Source organism: Ursus maritimus, unplaced genomic scaffold (genome assembly GCF_017311325.1).
Source record: "Ursus maritimus isolate PB19 unplaced genomic scaffold, ASM1731132v1 scaffold_3, whole genome shotgun sequence".
Taxonomy (NCBI): domain Eukaryota; kingdom Metazoa; phylum Chordata; class Mammalia; order Carnivora; family Ursidae; genus Ursus; species Ursus maritimus.
In genome coordinates, this window is record NW_024425563.1 from 55,820,916 (window position 1) to 55,843,891 (window position 22,976).

At 34.0% G+C, this 22,976-nt stretch overlaps 1 protein-coding gene across 4 annotated transcripts in view; it reads left to right on the forward strand.

The window, feature by feature from the left end:
- SNX13 (sorting nexin 13) overlaps window positions 1-22,976 on the forward strand; it is a 127,567-nt gene that overhangs the window by 60,023 nt on the left and 44,568 nt on the right. For 3 of the 4 annotated variants that reach the window (XM_040644219.1, XM_040644221.1, XM_040644220.1), the window contains exons 6-13: window positions 6,650-6,771; window positions 6,859-6,960; window positions 8,432-8,520; window positions 13,037-13,120; window positions 16,392-16,530; window positions 16,926-17,014; window positions 21,353-21,452; window positions 22,630-22,823. In XM_040644219.1, coding sequence (XP_040500153.1) covers window positions 6,650-6,771; window positions 6,859-6,960; window positions 8,432-8,520; window positions 13,037-13,120; window positions 16,392-16,530; window positions 16,926-17,014; window positions 21,353-21,452; window positions 22,630-22,823 — 919 coding nt within the window. Of the gene's footprint in view, window positions 1-1,362; window positions 1,426-6,645; window positions 6,772-6,858; window positions 6,961-8,431; window positions 8,521-13,036; window positions 13,121-16,391; window positions 16,531-16,925; window positions 17,015-21,352; window positions 21,453-22,629; window positions 22,824-22,976 lie in introns of all 4 variants that reach the window. The other variant, XM_040644222.1, reaches the window with a different exon arrangement.

Sequence of the window (22,976 nt, forward strand, 5' to 3'; positions counted from 1 at the left end):
CAGACATTTAGTAGACTAATCTTTTTGTGATGGTTAATTCTTCTATCAGTGAAAACTTAAAATTTTTTATTTGAATATCCAGATGACTGCTATTCTTTATAGAATGCAGAAAACAATAAATTTGTAGTTTTAGAAGTCTACTGTAAGTTTTCTGAAGTATGAATATTCCCACCATGGTTGATTTTTAAGCTATCGTCAGGAAGTCACTGAAAGTGGAACTAGAAAAGAGATATGCACATTTGGCTCTCCCACTTTTTTTTTTTTTCTTTTTTTTCCCCCCTGCAACTGGGAAGAGGTGCAGCCAGTTAAGGGAGCAGACAGGTCTGTAACCATCAAGCAGTGAGACTTGTTGCCTTGTGTGGTTGCTAATTTAACTCCTACAAAAGAGGAATTTTCTATGTATATTTGAGGATTATGGCAGAGAGTAACAGTAAATTTCATGTTAAGTTCAGGAATGTTGTGAAAAACGGTTCCATTCTTTTATACTTACGCTTATAATTTGATTTTTAAAGTAATTTAAAAAGGGAAACAAAGGTGCTCTAGAGAGGTGGTTATGGTAACGTGTATTTATGAGTAAATTGTGATTGGAAAAAGGGTAATTCTTTTAAGGATTTAGAAGCAAGTTTACAATTTTGTGCCTTAAAAATCTGCTCAAATTCAATTTTAGGCTGAAGCTTTTGACACTGTAACACAGTATTCCCTTAAGGGCTCCTGAAGGATGGAAACAGGTAAAGGTTTATATATTATAAAGAGTATTTATTTCCTTTCTAGTAGGGAATTATGAGGGGGAAGTTACTACCTGATTCAGTGGCTCAGGGAAGAAGGGATTCTTCTTTAGCATACCACCTGCTTTCAGAAAAAATGTCTGTGGATCAGTTGATCAAACGCTCTCTGCTGGAATAAAACTTTTCTCAAAATCGTCTCAAAGATGCTTGCTTGTTAAAATCTATCCAGGAAAACTAGGAAAGGTTTTTTTTTTCCCCCCAAAAATGTGTATTTTTTACATAGAAGATAAAAGAACTCATATAGGAGATTAATACATACTATTATAAATTTATGTGATTGGTTATTATATTTCCTTTATTGATTAATATATCTTTAAAAAGCCTTTAAAAATGTTCCTGTGTATATATGCATATACACACACTTATACACACTATGTGTGTATGTGACATACACATGTGTATGTGTATACATATACACAGTATACAGTGCCATTCTTCCTGTTTTCAAATAAGTTCTTAGTAGTCATTTCTGAGGGAAAATAGTGTGGCATCAGGAATGTAACATTTATTATAGGATTGTTTCTATGGGAAAACCCGTTTTTACTTTTATCATTTTGATATAAAAGACCGTTTCCAGGAAAGTATGCTGCTAAGAATATGAAGATTACCTTTACTGCCAAACAGCTACCCACTTCTCTAGTCAGTCAAGTCTACTACATGGTGACCCTTGCATATGCCATGCTCATTCCCATCTTTTGCTCATTCCTATATCCTTTCTTTCTCTTGTCAGTGACATTCGTTAAGATTTAAGTGTAGCTGCCTTATTTAACCCTTTTAAATTATAACATATCACTTAATTAACTCTACTTTTATGTGTGGTTATCGTCAACAAAATTTTAAGTTATTTTGGCATGGTCCCGGTTCTGGACTACTGTAGTGGCAATTCTCTTAACTTACTTACGTTAGTCATTATTCTGCATTCCCTTTAGAAGGCATACTGACTCATGCCCCTAGCATTAAAGCTAGGCGATGAGACCACTTTCTAGTACTTCTATCCACTTCTATGCCTGGGTCCTGTCCCCAGAAAATCTGATGCACTTGGTCCCTGGTGTGAGCTGAACATGTGTGATTTAGAGGAGAAAGATAAGTATGTTTAAAAAAGAAAGTTGTATTTGTTTCTGAATCCATGTATCCCAGTTATACTTTTTATTATAATCGTCACTTAATTTACTTGTACATAGTTGGAAGAAGTATGAGAATGGCAATGTAGTTTCTATAAAAACAGACATTTGCTTTGGAATTTTGCTCAAGCTAGTTGATAAATAGATTGCAGTTGATTCAGGTGTGCAGAAGACAGCTAATGAAATATTGGTGGAAAGTCTTGAAGGACTCTGCATTCAGATTTGTTCACAAATGTCTTTAGTTGTCATGCCGTTTAAAAGAAACCGAATACCATAACTGCTGCAGCGTTGTAATGTTTTATTAAAGACAAAGCCATATTAAAATAATTTGGCAAAACCTTAGTGAAATAAAAGGTCTCAGTCTTATGTTGAAGATTTATATGATTTGTTAAAATGAAATATATTCATGACTCCCTCTTTTGATCATATATTTTGATTTACTTATCCGTTATCACTTTCCCATGTGCTCTGTGCGCGCGTGTGTGTGTGTGTGTGTGTGTGTTGCACGTGCTTGGATGGGTATTCAGGTAATCACAGACTCTTAAAGTTCTCAGTGTCCTTAGAGAAAACAAACCCTGGAAAGTGATGTGATTTGCTGAATTTCACAATGAATGAAATGGTGAATCTTTTACTTGAATTAAGGACATAGATGCCAGTCCAGTGCTCTTTTACAGAAATCCTCAATTGATTTTGGTGTGTTTTTTGCATTATTGATGATGAGTTGTACACTGCTTAGCAAAGATGGAACCAGTGAAGCAATTTATATAATCTCACTGTCAGCCCACGTATTTGGGATATTCATTGCATTTTTTTTTTTTTTTTTTTTTGTATTAGCATTCAGTAGCTTAGGGATTTAGAAAGGCAAACGGAGCTCCTCACTTTATGTTCTGTTTCAGAACTTTAAGGAGTAAAGAGACTGTCATGTGCACCTCATGTTGCCTTTCTCCGGGCACCTATTAACAGTGTTTGACCCTGAAAGAGGAATCAGTAAATCACTATGAATCAAGTGTCTCCAATGTTCAATACATTATTTAGCCACAGGAGATACCACTGTGAATAAAATGAGCACAGAATAAAACAGACAAAGTCTCTGGCTTCCTGAGATTTTTGTCTTAGCAGTTGAATTTATCTCTACCAGTTGAATTATTTAACTGTAGGTTTCAAGTGCTATAAAATGTGAAAAATTTGGTGCTATGAGAATGTTTAACTGAAGAATCCATACCTAGTCTGAAGGAATATGGCAGAGAGAGAAAGGGGCAAGGGGCATTGAAGGCTGCCATGTGGAACAGATATTTTAGATAAACCTAAAGTAAGTGGGAATTGTCAAGTCAATGTGGGGGAGAGAAGGGAAATGTGTGGAGAGTGGGCAGGGGTGTGCAAACTTAGCAGAAGGATTAGCCTGTCCGGAGGCTCTGAGATAAGAAGGGGCATATTTGAGAAATGGAAAGAAAGCCTGTGAGTCAGCAGAATAGAAGGGAAGGAAGAGGGTGGAACAGATGGTGATGAGGAAGTAAACATGGTCCTCTTGGGTATGCAAGCTCTTAGAGAAAGTATTCATGCTTAGCCCGAAGATCGATGGGGAGTTACTGAATGGTTTTTGAATCTCTTATTTTGTACTATCGTATTTGTATTTTTAAAAAGATCACCCTGGCTGCGCTGTGGAAAACAGAATGGAGGGGTGACAAAGGTGAAATGCGGGAGACCATGTAAAATACAAGGCCAGGAATGGAATGCTGGCATTAGGGATGGAGATAAAGGCATGCAGATAAATGTTCAGAGCAGTACACTTGTTTGGTTTCTGCTCTTATACTTTAATAAAACTTCATTACTTGTTTGCATTCCTAGTTAACTTTTGTAATTCTTGCAATCATTCTCTCAAGATGCATAAGCTTCAGGAGCCTGCTATGAATTTGAGATTTTCAAGGTAGGGTTAGAATATTATTACTTATTCTCTTGGTCATATAGAAAATAATGCTCTCCTATATTTAAGTTCAGGAAAGGAAAGCTTATAATAGTTGAAAGTGTAGGCAATAGGATTTATCGTAATAATCCAGATGTTTTTATTAGAATAGGAATCATGTAGGGGAATACTTTAAACAAAGTGAAAAAGAGCCTTGACTATAAAGGTATCTGTATGGCTCAGCTGGTTGAGCATCCAGCTCTTGATTTCAACTCAGGTCATGATCTCAGGGTCATGAGATCAAGCCTCGCCTTTAGCTCCATGCTGGATATGGAGGCTGATCGGGATTCTCCCTCTCCCTCTTCCTCTGCCCCTCCCCCCACTCTGATGCTAGCATGTGCTCACTCTTTCTCTCTCTCAAATAGATTAGTAAATCTTAAAAAAAAAAGAAAGAAGCCTTGACTATAGGCATAATTTAAGAATAATTGATACTAAGAGCTGTAATAGAAGATGTGGATTAATAGAAGAAAGTATGGCTATTATATAAATTGAATGACTTTTTTTTTTTAAATATTTTATTTATTTATTTAACAGAGATAGAGACAGCCAGTGAGAGAGGGAACACAAGCAAGGGGGAGTGGGAGAGGAAGAAGCAGCCCCACAGCGGAGGAGCCCGACGTGGGGCTCGATCCTATAATGCCGGGATCACGCCCTGAGCCGAAGGCAGATGCTTAACCGCTGTGCCACCCAGGCGCCCCATGCCACCCAGGCGCCCCATGAATGACTTTTAATTGATTTTTATATTCATGTTCCATTTATTACGTATTTATCAGTACACTTCAATTTTAGGAAGTACTTCACTGTCATCAGAATATTTTCAAATTTTGTGAAGACAAATACTACTAGAAATTGTTAGTAGGTGTTTTCCTATTTCACAAAGGGAAGCAATGTACTACTGTTGTTCTTATCTTCCTAACCTAGAAAAGTTCCTTGAGTTGAGACTTCTATTAAATTTGCACATATTCAGTGGAAGTGAGTCAAGCGAAGGGAAAATAATGATCTTAGGTAGAGCTATAGAATACTGTCCTGGCTTTCTCCACCCTCAACATATTTGTACATTGAAAATAGAAATCCCTATTTTAAATTTAAAATAAATTTTATATATTTGCATTGTTTATTTTCACTTACTGTCAATGTTACTATGTCCTCTGTAATGAGTTGAGATGGGTTTAAAACCCCTTCTAAAATTAGTAAATTTGATTTTGCTTGAAAATTTCAATAAATTATAAATAACATTATACCATGAAACAAAACAGATGTAATTTGAAAGATTATGTATTCAGCTTTCTTCTGAATTTGTTAGAATGACCCTTTCATGAATAAAATGAGTCATGGCCTATACCAACTGAATTCTGTTATAAAATTTTTAGATGTGGATGATTTTTTTTTACATCAATTCATGTAAAGATTTTTGAAAGATGTTTTCACAGATTGTGATTTTTTTTTTTTTAATAAGAAAAAAGGAGACTCTAGAGACTGCTAGGTTTGTTTTCATTTTGGTTTTATGTTGAGGCTGAGTATTGTCACCGAAGTTAGTATATGCTTATATACTATGGCTCTTGTAGTATTTTAAGTAATATTAACCCTTTCTCAGATCCCTGAGTGCAGGTTACCTTTTTAATGTTAATTTGTTTTTGTGTTCATGTACTTAATAATTTACTCTTTCTTCCCACGTATGTAACAAAATTATAGTTGCGCGTATAAAAAAATATTATGTGTGATAATAACTTGTGTTTTTATTTGAAAACAGGCATCTGTTATATTCCTCAATGCCATCAACACCTATAAGTTTTCTCTCAAAATGTGACAATAATCAAGTTAATTTCTTCACTAGCTTCTTTATTATATATGTTTGGGTAAATAACATAGTGAATTACAGTATACTTTTTCTTTGTACCTCTGTTGCCCAGCATCTTCATGAATAGATAGATTCTTTTATCTATTTGGTATGTTTCTAAAAAGGTAAATTAATGTGAGTGCTAATTTAAGGAAAACTGAATTGAAAAAATACTTATTTAAAAATATCAATCCAAGGAGAGGTGTAAACTGTTTTTGGCTTATCTGTTTTATTTGTTACTGTTCCACTGATGTGCTAAATTAGCAATGTTTCTTGAGGTTTGTTACTTTTAAGATAGAGTAATAGGTAACTTAATACAATTAGTAATCACCTTTTCCGTGGGTAGTGTGGTATTTTGTATCATTCTTTAAGCCATTTCTGTGTGACTATAATTATTTCAAATGGTCAAGTTTTTAAGTGCTAGTATCTGCAAACAGAAACCGCTTAAACTCCATACCAAAGGTATTTGGTTCAGAACTTGGGCTGTATAACTAAGGAGAAGAATGTAGAGAATTCAGAAAGGGTTCAGAAGGAGCCAAGAAACGTCTCAAATGCTCTTCTAAAAGCAAGCGAAAACATTCTGAATCCCTAATGTATTCTTCTCTCTGGATAAGAAGTACATGATATCCCTGGTGTCAGACTCATTTTAGATTTAACTGGAAAAAAATTTTTTTCTATGTATTTTAAACACTTAGTATTTAAGCTTTGGCACATAAAATACTTCAAATAATATAGTTCAAAGACTTGTCAGCTAGATTGGATATACCTTGGGTCTTGTGAAAGGGAGGACTAAGATGTAATAGAAATTAAGTAAACAAAATCTCAGTGTAAATAAATTCAGTCTCTGTGATAATCATTATGTTGTTTATTAGTCATTAAAGTGAATTTATACCTTTTGATTAAAAAGCATTTACATAATGCTTTTATCTAATGTGTTTTTTATAAGGTCAAAAGAAATAGACTGGCAACCTTATTTTACTACACGCATTGTAGATGATTTTGGCACACACCTTCGAGTATTCAGAAAGGCTCAGCAGAAGATAACAGAGAAAGATGATCAAGCAAAAGGTACTATCTTTATTCCCTTTAAAAATTCGGACTTTAAAATCTGTCTTTCTCTATCATTCTGTATGTCTTGTTCTTGTCTTTGTGCAGGTACAGCAGAAGATCTTGTGGATACCTTCTTTGAAGTTGAAGTTGAAATGGAGAAGGACGTTTGCCGCGATCTAGTGTGCACTTCTCCCAAAGATGAAGAAGGTTTTCTTCTCAGTTTAACTCTTTGGAGAACAGTAACTGTTCAGATTGGTTAGAAACAAGTTAGCAGGGCTAGGGAACAAAATAAGGGTAAAGGGTGAAATTATTCCTACAGGATAGGTAACATAGTATAGACAGCGTCACTATTCATCTTATTTTTTACCTCTTAAAAGTAGTTTCCAGATTCTTTTCTCTTTTTTTAGAGGTCATCTTTAAAATTTAAAGATGGTGATTAAAGATTACTTCTCTTCTTTTAAAATATAGCAGGTACAAACAATTTATAACTGTAAGTTTACTTTTTATGATATATAGTACTTTATCTTCTCCTTGAATTTATCAGTTCTACTTCAATAGTATACCTGTTACCCTAAAATATTTTCTAAGAGAATGAGAATATGGTTTCAAATACCGTTTATGGAGTCGAATGAACTGGTCTTTCCTTTGTGAGAGGTTAGACCGGATAAGCTTTAGCCGAGGAGGTTGTCTTGTGCTAGTTTTGCAGCCTCTCAGAAATAGTCTTTGCTACTTGGCACATTTTCAATTAACAGGATCAGCTATATAATTATATTCCCAGGAAGTGTCAGCATATGAACTACAGAGAAGTAGTTCTACTTGTGGAAATTGTTTTCTTCAGTTTTTTTTTTTTTTTTAAGATTTTATTTATTTATTGGACAGAGAGAGACACAGCGAGAGAGGGAACACAAGCAGGGGAAGTGGGAGAGGGAGAAGCAGGCCTCCCTCTGAGCCAGGAGCCCAATGCAGGGCTGGATCCCAGGACCCTGGGATCATGACCTCAGCCCAAAGCAGAGACGCTAAACGACTGAGCCACCCAGGCACCCCTGTTTTCTTCAGTTTTTAAATTGTGCTCTTCTTTTCCCCCTTTTTTCTTCTTTCCTTTTTATATTTATGCTGCAATTCAATTTTTAATGGCCATTTCATTAGCAGTGGCATGAAATAATAGCTAAGTATAAGAAATAGTTATAGTGATGTGCAGTACTTTCATGTAAATCGAGCCCTCATGAAGTAGTGAAATAGAAGAGCATCCGCTTTTTCTTTTGTTATTACCTACCAAGATAGTAGAGGTTCTTTCTTGAAAGAAGGGTTACAGGTATATTTTAAAATATGCAAATAGCTTTTGAGTATGCAAAGATAATGTGTAGTAGAAGAGTAGAATACGTGGTACAACCACAACTATTTTGGGGGAAAACATTTGATAATTGAAGTTTCTCAGTGATTGAAAAACAAGGTAAAACTGAGCAAAATAAAAAAAATATTAGTTTGATTAATGAATCGTTACTGTTTGGAGAATAATGAAAAAATTTAACCAATACTGATTTGTACTAATTAATTATTAAAATAATAAGCTGCTATAATTAAGAAACTACTTATTTCTGCCTTTATGTGTTTTTAATCACAAATTGGTGGAGATCTGATATTTTCTAATGTTGTTATAGCTACCTTTTTTCATTTCTAGGATTCCTAAGGGATTTGTGTGAGGTCTTATTATATTTATTGCTACCTCCTGGAGATTTCCAGAACAAGATCATGCGATACTTTGTCAGGGTAAGCTTAAACTCATATCAAGTAAATGGCTATAAAGAAACTTAGAGTAGTACTTCTCAAAATATTTGGTTTCAGGACCCTGTGAAATTCTTAAAAATTATCGAGGACTTCAAAGAGCTTTTGTTTACATGGGCTTTATTTATCAACATTTACTGTATTACAAGTTAAAATTAAGAAATTTTGAAACACAAGAATACACAAGCACACATTCCATTAGTTGATTTCTGTCATTACACCATCGTATTCCTTTTTGAAAATAGCAGTGTGCGCTTGTCTCCTTCCATCCCCTAGAGATCCCTGGACAATACTTTGAGAACTGCCTGACTTAAGAGTTAGGTGCGGGGATTTTGGGTTATAACAAAGTTATGTTTTAAATTTTTTTAATATAGCTTTACCTATAAACTTACTGGAATTAGGCTAATTAAAATAACACTTCTGGGTAGAAACTTTAAAAAAAAAAAACAAGGCAGCTAAGATTCTGCTTTTTATAATTAGAAAATGAGTAAGTGGGATGAGAACAGTAGTCTTGGACTTTTTATTCCCCCTGTGTAAACATTGGAATAAAATTCTATGTACACATGTAAAGGAATAACATTTTTGCTTTGGTTGCTGGTTATGATGAAGAATGCTAACTAGCTAGCTACAACCCTTAATGCTGGTTGAATGAGTAAAATCGAAGTTTCTAATTTATATGAAAATGAAAGCTTAGGATCTTTTTGTCTACCATCCATCAAAGTAGATACCAATTCCTGAGATGATGCTTGTATGTTATTATTTAAGCAATACCACACAATTTCTTAGTATCTACCTAACTCGAGTTCAGTGCACTTCTCAAGTAGGGTAGTGGTACTGTGAATTGAATAGTAAATGCTTGGTTTTAATCAGAAATGTCTGATAGATTATGTATTGTTAAGACCAGTTATTTGGGCTAGTTGTTATCAAGGGCGGTAAGTACCTGACATGTCTATCACTAAATTCACATCTGCCACTGAAGGAAGACACTGCTGATCAGTTACAGTACTCATTCGTGTTGAGTGGTTGGCAGCAGAATCTTTGTCTACCTGGTACACTAGACAGCCACTGCTGGGCAATGTCTCAGCAACTTTCACATGGCTGGCAAAGCTTTTCCCTCTTGGAGTTTTGTCTTTACTTGGGTTCCATGTCATTGCTGTCCTGATTTTTCTCCTCCTTTGGTCTCTTTTTTAGTCATTTTTACATGTTTTAAGTCCTTTTGCATTTAACTTTTAAGCATACAAGTTCTTTAGTCCTGGGCCCTCTTCTTGCTCACCCATTCCTGTGGCTTTAAATACCATCCAAGTGCTAGTGACTTTCAAATTTGTATCTTTAGTACAGACTTTCCTTCTGAGCCCCAGGTGCCTCTGACCAGCTGCCCACTGAAATTGCCTTTCGATTGACTCACAGCCCTATTTAAACTTTGAATGTTCAAAATGGAAATCTTACTCTTGTTTCCATGTCCTGTCTTGCCTTTTAGTCTCCTCTCCATCCTGGTAAATGCTGTAACCATCCAGCAGGTATTTCCCATCTCGAGTTCTTCCAGAGGTTTACAAGGCCATGCATGTTGTGGCGCTGTTTACCTCTCTGGCCTTTGTGCCATGCTGTCACTGTATTCCAGCTATGCTGTCTTCTCTAGAAGTGTCATTTTCTCCCCAGCATAGGGACGTCTCATACTCTTTTTTTTCTGGTCAGAATGATTCCCCTTGTTCTCTTGGCTAAATTGTATTCACCCCTCATATCCCACTTCCTCAGAAATGCCCCGCCTGACCACCCAATCTAAAGTCCCCTCATAATTCCCTATTGCTGTAGGTAAGTACACAGTTCTTTTCCTTCAGAGCATTTACCATATTTCAGTATTATAATTTGGTTGTTGTGTTTAGTTATTAGATGCCTTCCCCCCTCCCCCCAGTAGTACTGTAAGGCCCATTAGGACACAGACCATGCCTGTATTATCATTATCTACTTAACGGTTCTCACGGTGCCTGGCACATAGCACATACCCAGTCATAGAGTTAGTTTTAATGAGAAGAAACCTCATTGCCCTTCTTGCTGAAGGTGCTCGTGCTACTGCAGCTCCTGAAGATGAAGCTGACTCTTAGGAGACATGAATGGAAATCTGCCCTGTTACATGAGGTTATAGTTTAAAGCAAGTAGGGTTATTTAAAGAGCAACTATGTTTTGCTGTAGATTGGTCTTTTAGACCAATATTTCATATCTTTATGGTTGAATCAATTGTGTATAATTAGAAAGTCCTGAATTCATCAAATCAGGTTTTTCTTTCTTAACTTGATAATTCTTTATCAGTTTTCTTTTGTTGGTAATTCAGGTTTTCCCAAAAGATGTTTTTGTTCAGATTAAATAACAGATTAAAGAGTTCTTCTTTCCTTTATATGGATACTTTATCTGGATTGTACATATCGTAGTATTTAACTGCAGTAATTGCTATTTAATCATCTCTGCTTTCTGTCCATTACCATGTTTTATTTATTTAAAGATTCATGGCCTCAATGACTTTGTAGCTTTTAAGCCTTCATATTTGACAGCTGGTGCTTGTCTTAAAGTAGAAATTATATGGAAATGGCTACTTATATTGGAATATTTAGAGCTCTCACTAGAACCTGTACAGGAATTGTTAAATCATATGATTGCATCTTGACTAACCAGACCCTTTCATGAGGCAAATTAGAAGATGAAAGTAATTTTCTAAGACAAACTAATTGCATTGACTAATAAGAAGCACTAAATTTATTCACAGTTCTTCCCCACTTTTTTTTTTCTTACTTTGCAAAGAAACTTTCAAGGAACATAGTTTTGTTTATGAATTTTCTCCTTACAAAGGACATTTTAAAATGTGAGCATATGTGGCCAGAGACAATTTGAAGGAAAGAATTATGTAAATATTAAAATTTTTTAGAAGTTGGAAACTAAAACTAATCTTGAAAGAATAAATAATTCCTTCTAATTTGAAGACTGTAAGATGTCTCAAGAGATACTTCTTAAAGTTATCCGAACTGCCCCACATTGGACGTAGAGATTACTTAAAAACTAAATTAATTAGTAAAAATAAAGAATAATAAGAGGTGCCTGGCTGACTGAGTTGGTAGAACATGCTGCTCTTGATCTTGAGGTCGTGAGGTTGAGCCCTACATTGGGTGTAGAGATTACTTAAAAGATGTAAAGAAAAGAAAATAATTACAATACGAAAAAAAGTTCCTGGAACCTTCATGAGTGTCTTTTGGAAATGTTAACTCTTCATTGGGTAATAGTTTTCAGACTTAGCTTACAAAAGTAGAGTTTATTTAAAATATCTCTTTAAAGGAAAATAAAGTGAAGGCTACCTTTTATGAGCTTATTATACCAGAAAATGGAGCAGATAAATTAGAGATCTTGATAAAAGGAATAAATAAATTGGTCCTTTAATTAGAAAAGTGAAACATTCTGTTAAACTTATAGTTTTTTAGTCTTTCCAGTTTTCTTAAGAAATGGTGTTTCGTAAATTTAGATATCAGCATGCATAAAAGAATGAAGATTAATAATGGGTGAAAATATGGTATTAATAGAATCAGCACTAAATTCCTTATTTCCATTCCTTTAATATTTATGAAATGCTTTAGAATGTTTAAGAATATGACCTTGAGTAAATATTTTTGAAGATCAGTAAATCAGTAGATCACTTGGCAAATGTCACTCATATGCAGAACGTTCCTAGATAGCGGTAGTGTTCTAGAGAAGTAAAAGATACACAATTACATAGAGATGATAAGTGACAAATGCCATAAATTCAGGGCATGAGTGTATTTTAAACATGTAAGTGAAAAAGTATTCAACTGAAATGTTCAAGGTTTATTTGATTGGAGATTTCATTCTGTAGTCAGTCCTTGGAGGAAGAGCAGGATTTTAGTAGGTTGGAGCATAAACAGCTATAAAGAATGGGAGGATCTATTCTAGAGAAAGATGAATAATTATAGTAACATGTTATTATTTTCTATTAGGAAAAATTTCAAACACAGACAAGTATAGAGAATAATACAGTGGACATTTATGTACCAACTACCTAAATTTAACCAATGTTAATGTTTTACTATAGCTGCTCTGTTCCTCCCTTGAAGGTAACTACTATTCTAAAATTGGTGTGTATCTTTTCCTTTTTTGTTCTTTGTTTTTATACTTTTAATATAGACATAGGAATTCATATACACATGCGGTGCCGTGTTTTGCCCTTTAAAAACTGACATAAATGCTAACATACTAGATACCCTTTTGTTTTTTTCCACTCAACTCTAGATGCCATTGTGGAGATATATCTAGGTTGATATAGGTGGCTTCAGCTCATGTATTTTAACTGAGATGTATTCATCTTTTTGTAAGATTGTGTTGGTTATCAAGTTTTACATGTATCATACCTTTCTTAAGTAACAGCATTGTGTTATTTATATTACGCTAGTGATTTGAGAAGTATATTAGGTTAAATTTGTTTTTGTTTTTTACAATTTTTGTCCAGGAAATCCTTGCACGAGGAATTCTTCTTCCATTAATAAATCAACTCAGTGATCCTGATTATATTAATCAATATATCATATGGATGGTATGTACTTTCTAAAATTACAGCTCTGTTTTTAAAAGTTTCTTAAAATTTAGAAACGGTAGTTGGAGATCAGGATGACCAAGCAATATTTATTAAAGAAATTAGGTGAAAGTATGTTTAAAGATAATCTTTATATTGCTAGTATTTCTGTTTGCCAGTATGTTGAATGTGCTAGCCAAATTCTTTTTAAGAAGTTTGTTGATAAGATAATGCTGTTAACAATTTTGGTGTTGTTACTACTTATTTCAATTAAAAAAAAAAAGAATATTTTACTGCCTGAGTGTATAGATGTATTTTTTGAAAGTTGCTATTTGGTTTTAAACACAGCTTGTGGTCTGAACTACTTAAATAGCATGTACTTTACATTTTTATACCATGTAGTGGAGGAAAGTACGATGAAAGGAACACTGGACTGAGAATGGGAGGAGGATGTGTGTTCTAGATTTGTTTCTGTAAGTTGCTTAGTGTGTGTGTGTGTGTGTAAGTAGCTGGTTTTCTCTAAGTGATTGTTTTCTCATCCGTCAGACATATCAAAGGGTTAGTGATTACTAAGTTTACTAGGTCTAATTATTTTTGTGTGTGGTTTTATATGCTTTTCCTCAGTAAGCTCATAGTCAAGGAAGAGTTGTAAGTGGGCTACTGAGGGGGGATTCTTTGATACATAGATTCTAGATCTTTGATTCATTTTCTGGAAATGGAATTTCTTCTCCACAGTTGTCTTCTGTTAACTCAGTCTAGCTTTCTTAGGAAAGAATTACTTTATTGTTCTTTGTTTCTAGTAGCCATTATCAAACTTGACATTGTTTTATTGTTGTTGCTGCAGCAGTTTTTGTCTCTCCCACCAGATCGTAGGTTACCTGCAGGCAGAAATTGTTTTGTTAGCTTTGTATTCCTAGAGCCTTAAAGGAGGTCACACAACTTGATTCTTCTTTTCCTCTGTCAATTTTTTTAGTGCCCTGTTGGTTTCTATCAAAGCTTTAAAACCATACATATCTGCCTAATTAAAATTTTTAAAAATGTATATCCTTTGGTTAGGAGTTCTACTCATGAAATTTATTCTGAAGTGATAATAAGTACGTTTGGAACAATCTATGTTTAAGGACATTAATGGCAACATTGCTTTTAAATCTGAAAAATTGAAAGCAATTTAAGTGTTCTACATGGAGGATTAGTTTAATAAATTATGGCATATTGATACACAAAATACGTGAAACCATTAAAAAGAATGATGGTAGTGTGTCTTGAATATGAAAAGATGTTTACATTTTTTATGTGAAAAGTATAACTAAAGGTGATGTGTGTGTAGATAATGCTTTTTAAAAATAAATGCATAAGTAACTTTTATTAATAACTGTATAATTCTAATAGTATATGTACTGTTTGAAATCTAAATAGAAAGGTAGGATTATGAATGTTTTAATTTTTTGTTTATGTATTTCACTTTATAGGGAGTATTGGTTATATAATAAAAAAGTAACTTTTTAAGAAATAGGAAAACAGGTAAAATTTAAAAACATTTCAGTAATGGAATAAGGGTAAATGGTATTAAGAAATTTTTTTATAACACAATAAAATGGATGTTTTATACTAATCTTAATCAGGATACAATACTGTATAATCTTACTTGGGATATTGAAAAGGATGCTTGTTCACCAGAATGTTATGGTTATCTCTCACTCCTGGGATTAGGAATTCTTTTTTTCCTATATATTTTTCTTTAGCTTTCAGTTTTTCTTTTGCTGAACTTGTATTAACTATATAATTAATCATATGGTGCAGTCATTTGGGGGATGGAATTTAACACATGCTCTAAAAGGAATTCAAACCACCAAATCTTTACTTGTTCTCCCCAGGGTTGGATTAATACTACTATTATGTATGATGCTTGGGTCTTTTTGCTATTTAATGACCAGGAATTGATCCCTATTTCATTTTGCAGTACAATATCAGAAAATATATTTAAAAGAGCAAAGTTTATCAATGAAGGATCTTTAGCCTACTTTGTTGTCTGGTTTACAGTCTTTTGACATTATTCATGTGGAAAACTTTGTATGCATAGGTATTATAAATATTAAAATGAGCTCAGTTCTTATTCTTGGTTCAGTTTTATTAATGGTATCTAACCATATAGTTCATTTCTATTTGAATGAAAAAATTTAGCGTAGCCTAGTAGTAACATATCTTCTCTCTATAAAATGTTAGTGTTACCCAACAGTAGTTTTAAATTTTAAGTCATTTCTAAAAATGGTATGGATGGATTTGCATTATTCATTTCTAAGTGTGTATTTTTTTTTAAATACAAATTAAGGATAAGTCTTATCTCTTACTGTGAAATAGATTACCACCTATTGTTGTCTTCAACTAGAGCAGATAAATGGACAGCTGTTTATTTATTCTTTATTTATTCTTAGAAAAATCATGTCTTTAATAACCTACCTTTTTTTTAATCATTGAAGTAAAATTTACATAAAGCGAAAAATTGTCGAGTGGTCTTTTAAAGTTGTGTTCTAATTTTGCACTTCCCTAGGACCATTTCCCAAGTTCTCATCTCTCCACATTCTGATGAACATTTGGCATTGCTGTTTTGTTGTGGTTAACTTGAATATGCTTGATGACTAATGATATTGAGCAACTTTTCATGTGCTTATTGGCTAGTTTTTCCCTAGTTTTGGACTTCTACAGTCCCCAGTTCTTCGACTCCTTATAGAGAATGGACACTATCCCAAGGCTGCTGCCTTTTCATAGCTTCCCTTACTGTTTTATTGGCAGTCGCAGTGGTTAGTCGCTTTAAAATATCCTCGAGTACTTTTTGTCTCTCCCTTTGTTATTTGTTTGGTGAAACCACACTGTGGTTGAATTCAGCTCAACTGTCAACTCCCATTCCTGTTCTTAAACAGCACATGGCTAGGGAAAAAAATCAAAATAACAGAGTTATGTATGTCATCACATTGATTCTGTTCAGTTTAGGTCAGAGAATGCCACTCTTCTGTTTAAAACGCTCCAGTACCTTTTCATTACACTCAGAGTGAAAGCTACCACATGTACTGTATCCTACCAGATTGGCCTTCCATTGCCACTAATCTTGTCTTCTACTCCTCTCCCTTTCTTTGGGACCATGAGTACAGAGATTTTCATTTTGTTTTCTTAAAAACACTGGCATAAACACTTGCTATAAGATTGTGCCTACCTAGCACGTGGTAGGCATTGAAGATTCTTTTTTTCCTTACCAAATGAGTCCCTCTCCCACCTGTTTTTTAAACTTTGTTTGCAGATCCGTGATTCTAATTGCAACTATGAGGCCTTTATGAACATTATTAAATTGAGTGACAATATTGGAGAGCTAGAAGCAGTCAGAGATAAGGCAGCAGAAGAATTACAGTATCTTCGCTCTCTAGATACAGTTGGTGATGGTAAGTAATTTATTTAAGTTTGGAAATGTTGTACTTCTTTAATCATTACTACATCTTTAAACAAAACTTTAATTTACCTAAATGTCATTTTATGCTATTAGTTATTTTCACCTTATCTAAATCTAAATCTTTTTTATTATATTAACATGTGCTAGAAATAAGAGCGTTGTAATTTTCTGAATGTGAGGCTATTAATATTGTAGTTATCACTAAAGTAAAAATAATAGAGATGGTTAATTTTAATTAAATAATTTCACTATAAAAGTTCAGATTACTTCCTTTATTAAGTGTTTGCTCTGTTTGTTGGTTATTATGTTAAATTATAGTACATACATGTTTTAAGTATTTCATAAATAACATTACTGGTAACTTATAATCAATTTGCTTGTATTTAGATATCAACACTATCAAGAATCAAATAAATAGCTTATTATTTGTAAAGAAAGTATGTGACTCAAGAATACAGCGATTGCAGTCAGGCAAAGTAAGTAAAGTACTTTCAAATTAATGTTTAGTTATAAATATTTTATATTCACTTAAATATCTAGCAAATGACAAGAAGTGGGATATTAACCAGTGCAACCCTCCACAAAAGGACTTGTAGAAAAAATTTCTCTTATCTGTTATAGTATTAAAGGTATTTGTTAAAGCTAAAGAGATTAAAACACTTCCTGAAAAATGCTACAGTAATTAAAGATTTTATTTATTGATTTATTCATCATTTCATTTTTTATTCAAAATTCAGCATTTATATAGTTTTATACATTAGGCACCATTTTAGATGGACCTAATAGACAAAAGCTTTCTCGTCATAGAACTTCTATTTTAGTTGCAGAGTCAAAAAATAAACCAATAAATAAATTAGTATATAATGTTAAAGTGTTAAAAAAAAAGTAAATATAAAAAATAACAAGTAAAGCAAAGTAGAGGGATAGAGAATGTCTAGGAATGTTTTAGATAGATGCTGAGTGATTTGGTGACATTTGAGGTTAGAGAAATCTAATAAAATATTGAGAGAGTCCTGAGAATTTTTTTTTTTTTTTTTTTAAGAATCTTTTAGGGGAGGTGAAAGCATATGCAAAGGCTCTGAGATAGGAAGATGTTTGGTGAGGTAGAGTATGTCAGCATGGCTGGTATGGAATGAATGAGAAGGGATTATAGTAGGAATGAAATTGGAGAGGAACCTTGAGGGTTAGATCAAATAAGGTTTTATCTACCATGATAAGATTTTTAAAAAATTCTAATGTGATGGGGAATCCATTGGAGATTTGTGCTGGCAAGTGACATAATCTGACTTATGAGTTAAAATAATTACTTGGGCTCTTTGTGATGTTTAGATTGTGGTGGAGTTGGGGGGGGGACAAGAATGGAGACTGAAAGAGCATTTTTTTTTTTTTTAAGATTTTATTTATTTATTTGACAGAGAGAGAGAGACAGCCAGCGAGAGAGGGAACACAAGCAGGGGGAGTGGGAGAGGAAGAAGCAGGCTCCCAGTGGAGAAGCCTGATGTGGGGCTCGATCCCAGAACGCTGGGATCACGCCCTGAGCTGAAGGCAGACGCCTAACAACTGCGCCACCCAGGCGCCCCTGAAAGATCATTTAGGAGAGTATTGCTTTAGTCCAGTAAGAGATGTCTGCAGAGGTTGTGAGAAGTAATTAGAGACTGGATATAGTACTAACAGATTTGCTAAATGATTAAATATGGAGTGAGAAAGAAACAAAAGGACTCAAGGAGGATTCCTAGAATTTTTGGCCTGAGCAACTGCATGAATCGTGTTGCTATTTACTAAAATGGATAATACAGAAAGGTGGAGGTTTGGAAGAGAGAATCAAATTTTGGATGTTTTAGTTTGAGATCCTTGTTTGACAGACCTGCTAGTTGGTAAACTCTGTAGTTCAAAGGGAAGGTTGATGATGGATCTAAACTTTGAGGGTCCTCAAGATTATTAGATGTTTATTTGAAGTAAAGAGACTGGATGAAGTTACCTAAGAGAGTGAACGTAAGTAAGAAGATAACCAAGGACTTAGTCCAGAGGCAGTATAGTTACTAGAGTTTAAGACAAAGTGGAAGATCTATCTAAAGAAACAGAGTAATTGGCTGGTGAAATTGAAGGAAAACCTGGGAGTGTGGTATTACAGAAGCCAGCTATAGAAAGTTTTTAAAGAAGTGAGAGAGCAGGTATGTCAGAGGCTGCTAATAAGTTGAGTGAGGTGAAGACTTAGAATTGACCATTAGATTTGCCACCAGGGGAATATTGGTGATCTGATAATAGCATTTTGGAGTAGCGGAGAGAAACCCTGATTGGAGCGGGTCCAGGAGAAAATGGGAAGAGATGAATTAGAAACAGTCATTATAGATAGCTGTTTGGAGGGGTTTTACCCCAAAGAAGAGCAGAGATTTGGGCCTTGAAAACAGAAAAAAGCTTTTTTTACTACCTTAGTTTTTAGTGTAGTCTTTTTTTTTTTTTTTCCTGGTTTTCTATTTTGGAAATTTATTGTGACTCTTTGGGCTTGTAATTTTACAATGTATTTAAATTCCTTAAGGAATAGAAGACTTATTTTTATAAATCTTGAGTTTAGTTGCTGAATTAATTATAACTCATGTTACTTGAGGTCCACATTGGTCATGTATTTGAGCGTACATATATGTATGTCTTTGTTTCAGTTAACTGTATTTTATAATTATATACCCACGCACATTCAGTATAGAAGAATGATACGGTTTTATTTAGGCTTAGTATTTCTTTCATTAGTTTACCTTGTCTAGACCTCAGAGTTAGTGATCCTTCAGCATCATTATTTAAAATGTATTTGTCCAGACACCTTTTAAAAAAAATTATTTATTTATTTTGAGAGAGAGTGAGAGAGCATGTGTGGGAGCAGGGCGGGGGGTGGGGGGGCGTTGCAGAGAGCGAGAAAGAATCGTTGAGCAGACTCCTCACTAAGCATCAAGCCCAATACAAGGCTTGCTCCCAGGACCCTGAGAAAATGACTTGAGCCAAAATTAAGAGTTGGACGCTCAACTGACTGAGCCATCCAGGCACCCCAATGTTCAGACACCTTTTGATAGCATATCCCTTTAAAATTTAGATATCTTGTTTTGAAGCCTGTCAATTCTTTTTTGAGTATCAAACTTTACCTTTTTAGTAGCTCAAGTCATACAGTGTTTTTTCTTGGAAAGAAAAAATCTCCACAGAGGTGAAGTTTTTTTAACCGTACTACACATCTTGAAACTTAGAAGGCCCTTTTTCTTTTTTATTACAAATAAAGTTATAGTGAATACTCTTCTACATCTCATATCTGTGGACCTGTTTCTGGGAAAGAGAAAGAGGTAAGTTTGAAGAAAGAGGACTTAGAGAAAACATGTGCTGGCACTTTATGCCAGACGTTTTAAGTCAGTTATCTATTATACTAATTAGAGAGGAAGTTTTCCCCTTTTCTCAAGTTCTTTTCCTTCTCCTTTATGTACTACCTACATCTAATTTAGAATCTGTCCCTAATTAAGGCATCCTATCTAACTTTCAGAAGAACCTTCTGATCTTTCTTTGCTTTTTTTTTTTGTTTTTAAGATTTTATTAATTTATTTGAGAGAGAGCAGAGGGAGAGGGAGAGAGAACACGAGCGAGGGTGGGAGGAGCAGAGGGAGAGGAAGAAGCAGGCTCAACGCTGAGCAAGGAGCCCAACACTGGATTCAGTCCCACGACCCTGGGATCATTACCTGAGCTGAAGGGCAGACACGTAACCTACTGAGCCACCCAGGTGCCGCTGATCTTTCTTTTTTAAATAGAGGGTTGTGAGATACGCATTTAGGAATACAGAGAAACTGGTGACAAGAAACATACAGGTTTTATGGAAGAGGCTGCAGGCTTTGAAAACACTGAGTCATCCTTGGCAGCTCTGTGATCATAAGCAGCCTTTCTGATTTCAGCTTTCTTATCTGTTAAGTGAGATGGGTGATATTTATCCAGTAGGATTTTTTGTGGAGAATAAATAATGTGTATAATATACATAGCACAGTGCTTGACATGTAGATTCTCTAAATTTTTTTTTGAAGATTTTATTTATTTATTTGTCAGCACAAACGGGGAGCAGCAGGCAGAGAGAGGAGCAGGCTCCCTGCTGATCAAGAAGCCCCATGAGGGACTCCATCCCAGGAACCTGCGATTATGACTTGAGCTGAAGGCAGACACTTAACCAACTGAGCCACCCAGGCATCCCTAGACTCTCTAAATTTTGAACCCATGTTTTGTTTTGTTTTTTTATTTTTAACTTTTTTCGTGTGTAGGTAGTTACCTTGCTATATTATTTTGAAAACTAAATATAATTTACTGTTTAGGTAGTCAGAGAAGAAACACATTTTCTATAAAAGATGGTAGAGTTTTTACTTTGTAAGAAGAAAAATTACTCTTTCGGGATATTTTCTGATTTCTCAGTGGATACACTTCAGCCTGTACTTGAAAATGTTGGGATTTATTTATTCTTGGACATTGTAAGCATTCCAAACATCCCCTTTAGCTCCTAAAATGTTCATTTTCATTTGGAATATGTAGAGATAGAGAATACTTGAAATTCTAGTAATTCAGAATTATTTTCTAATGAAAGAAGTGAATGCTTATCATACTTTAAATGCATACTTACTAAGCAGCTCTTAAAATAACTAGGAAATTCTCTAGGCTGGGGCTGTTTCGGGAACCCACATAAACGAGAAGGAAAAAAATTATTTTTATTCCATTTTAGTTTAATATTTTTATATCTATGGAAAAATCTTTAACCTAATGAGTGAATAGATGAAATATTAATCTACATTTACTTTTCTCTGTAGGAAATAAATACTGTGAAACTGGCAGCAAACTTTGGGAAACTTTGCACAGTCCCCCTGGACAGCATTCTTGTAGATAACGTTGCACTACAATTTTTTATGGGTGGGTAAATCCATTTTATGAAATTAATGTAGTCCTTGAAATTTTTAATAATTGTAAATATTATTAAATTTTAAATATCTGATATTAAGCATGCCAAATATGTCTTTCCTCCACTCCCCATTCTCTGAAGTATTCCCTTTTTTTTCAAATCATAGAGGTAGAGATATATTTTGTTTAGAAAGAAAGAAATGCTTATTATAACTTAAATTAGCATTTGTTAAATTGCTTTAAATTCTAGCAGATTTATGAATTTAAATTATTCAAGAAAGAGTACTTTATCAGCAACACACACTGTTTATAAATTATTTGTATCATTTTGTGCATGAATAGGATGACTTTGTTTTTATATCATTTTAATATATATAAAAATTTACTAATTTTAATATAGTTGACCCTTGAACAACATGAATTTGAGCTGTGAGATTCACTTATTTATATATGGATTCAATACAATAAATACAGTATAGTAATACAAACATTTTCCTTATGATTCTCTTAATAACATTTTCTTCTCTGGCTTACTTTAAGAATATAGTACATACAAAATGATATATGTGTTAATTAACTGTTTATATAATTGCTAAGGCTTCCAGTCAACAGTAGACTATTCGTAGTTATGGTTTTGGGGAGTCAGGAGTTAATACGTGGATTTTTGACTTCAAGGTGCGTCAGTGCCCTAACCTTACCTCTGTATTATTCAGGAGTCAACTAAACATCAAAATTGCTTTTTATCTGTAGGACATTTTCAGTAAACCTCCCTGATTCTTCATTTTCATGACCAAAAAGATAAATACGTGGCTTGTTGAAGATTTCAATCCTTACTTTTAATATTTGTAGGAATATTAATGTTACAGTTAATGATCTTAATAAGAACAGAAGCCGAATGTTACTAAAGTAGTTTATTTCTGATGAAGCCTTCTGTAGCAATTTTATCTCCTAGAAATTTTATCAAGATAAATGGATGCGCATCCATTTGTGTTTTTTACATAACTATGGTCTTTTTAACCTAACCAATTTGTGATGTAAGTATTCTTTATCTCAAGTGTTTGCTTAACTGTTTGAAAATGCAGTTTTTTAAGTATTTGAAACTTTAATCCTTTTAATTTATCATATGGCTTCGTGCACCCAAAAATGTGTGACATTAATATCTATGTTGTTAACGGATTTTGTTTGGTAGATTACATGCAGCAAACTGGAGGTCAAGCACATCTCTTCTTTTGGATGACAGTGGAAGGCTATCGAGTTACAGCCCAGCAGCAACTGGAAGTCTTACTAAGTCGTCAGAAAGATGGAAAACATCAAACCAACCAAACCAAAGGTCTTTTAAGAGCAGCTGCTGTTGGAATATATGAACAGTATTTATCAGAAAAGGTGAGACTTTATTTTGATTACTGTTTTCTTATCTTCTTTGGTAGTATCATTAGTAATAATTTTTTAATACTCATGAATATTCATTACTCATACTAGGCACAGCTACTTGCAAGCATTGTCTCATTTAATCTTGATAACAGTCTTTTTGTATAT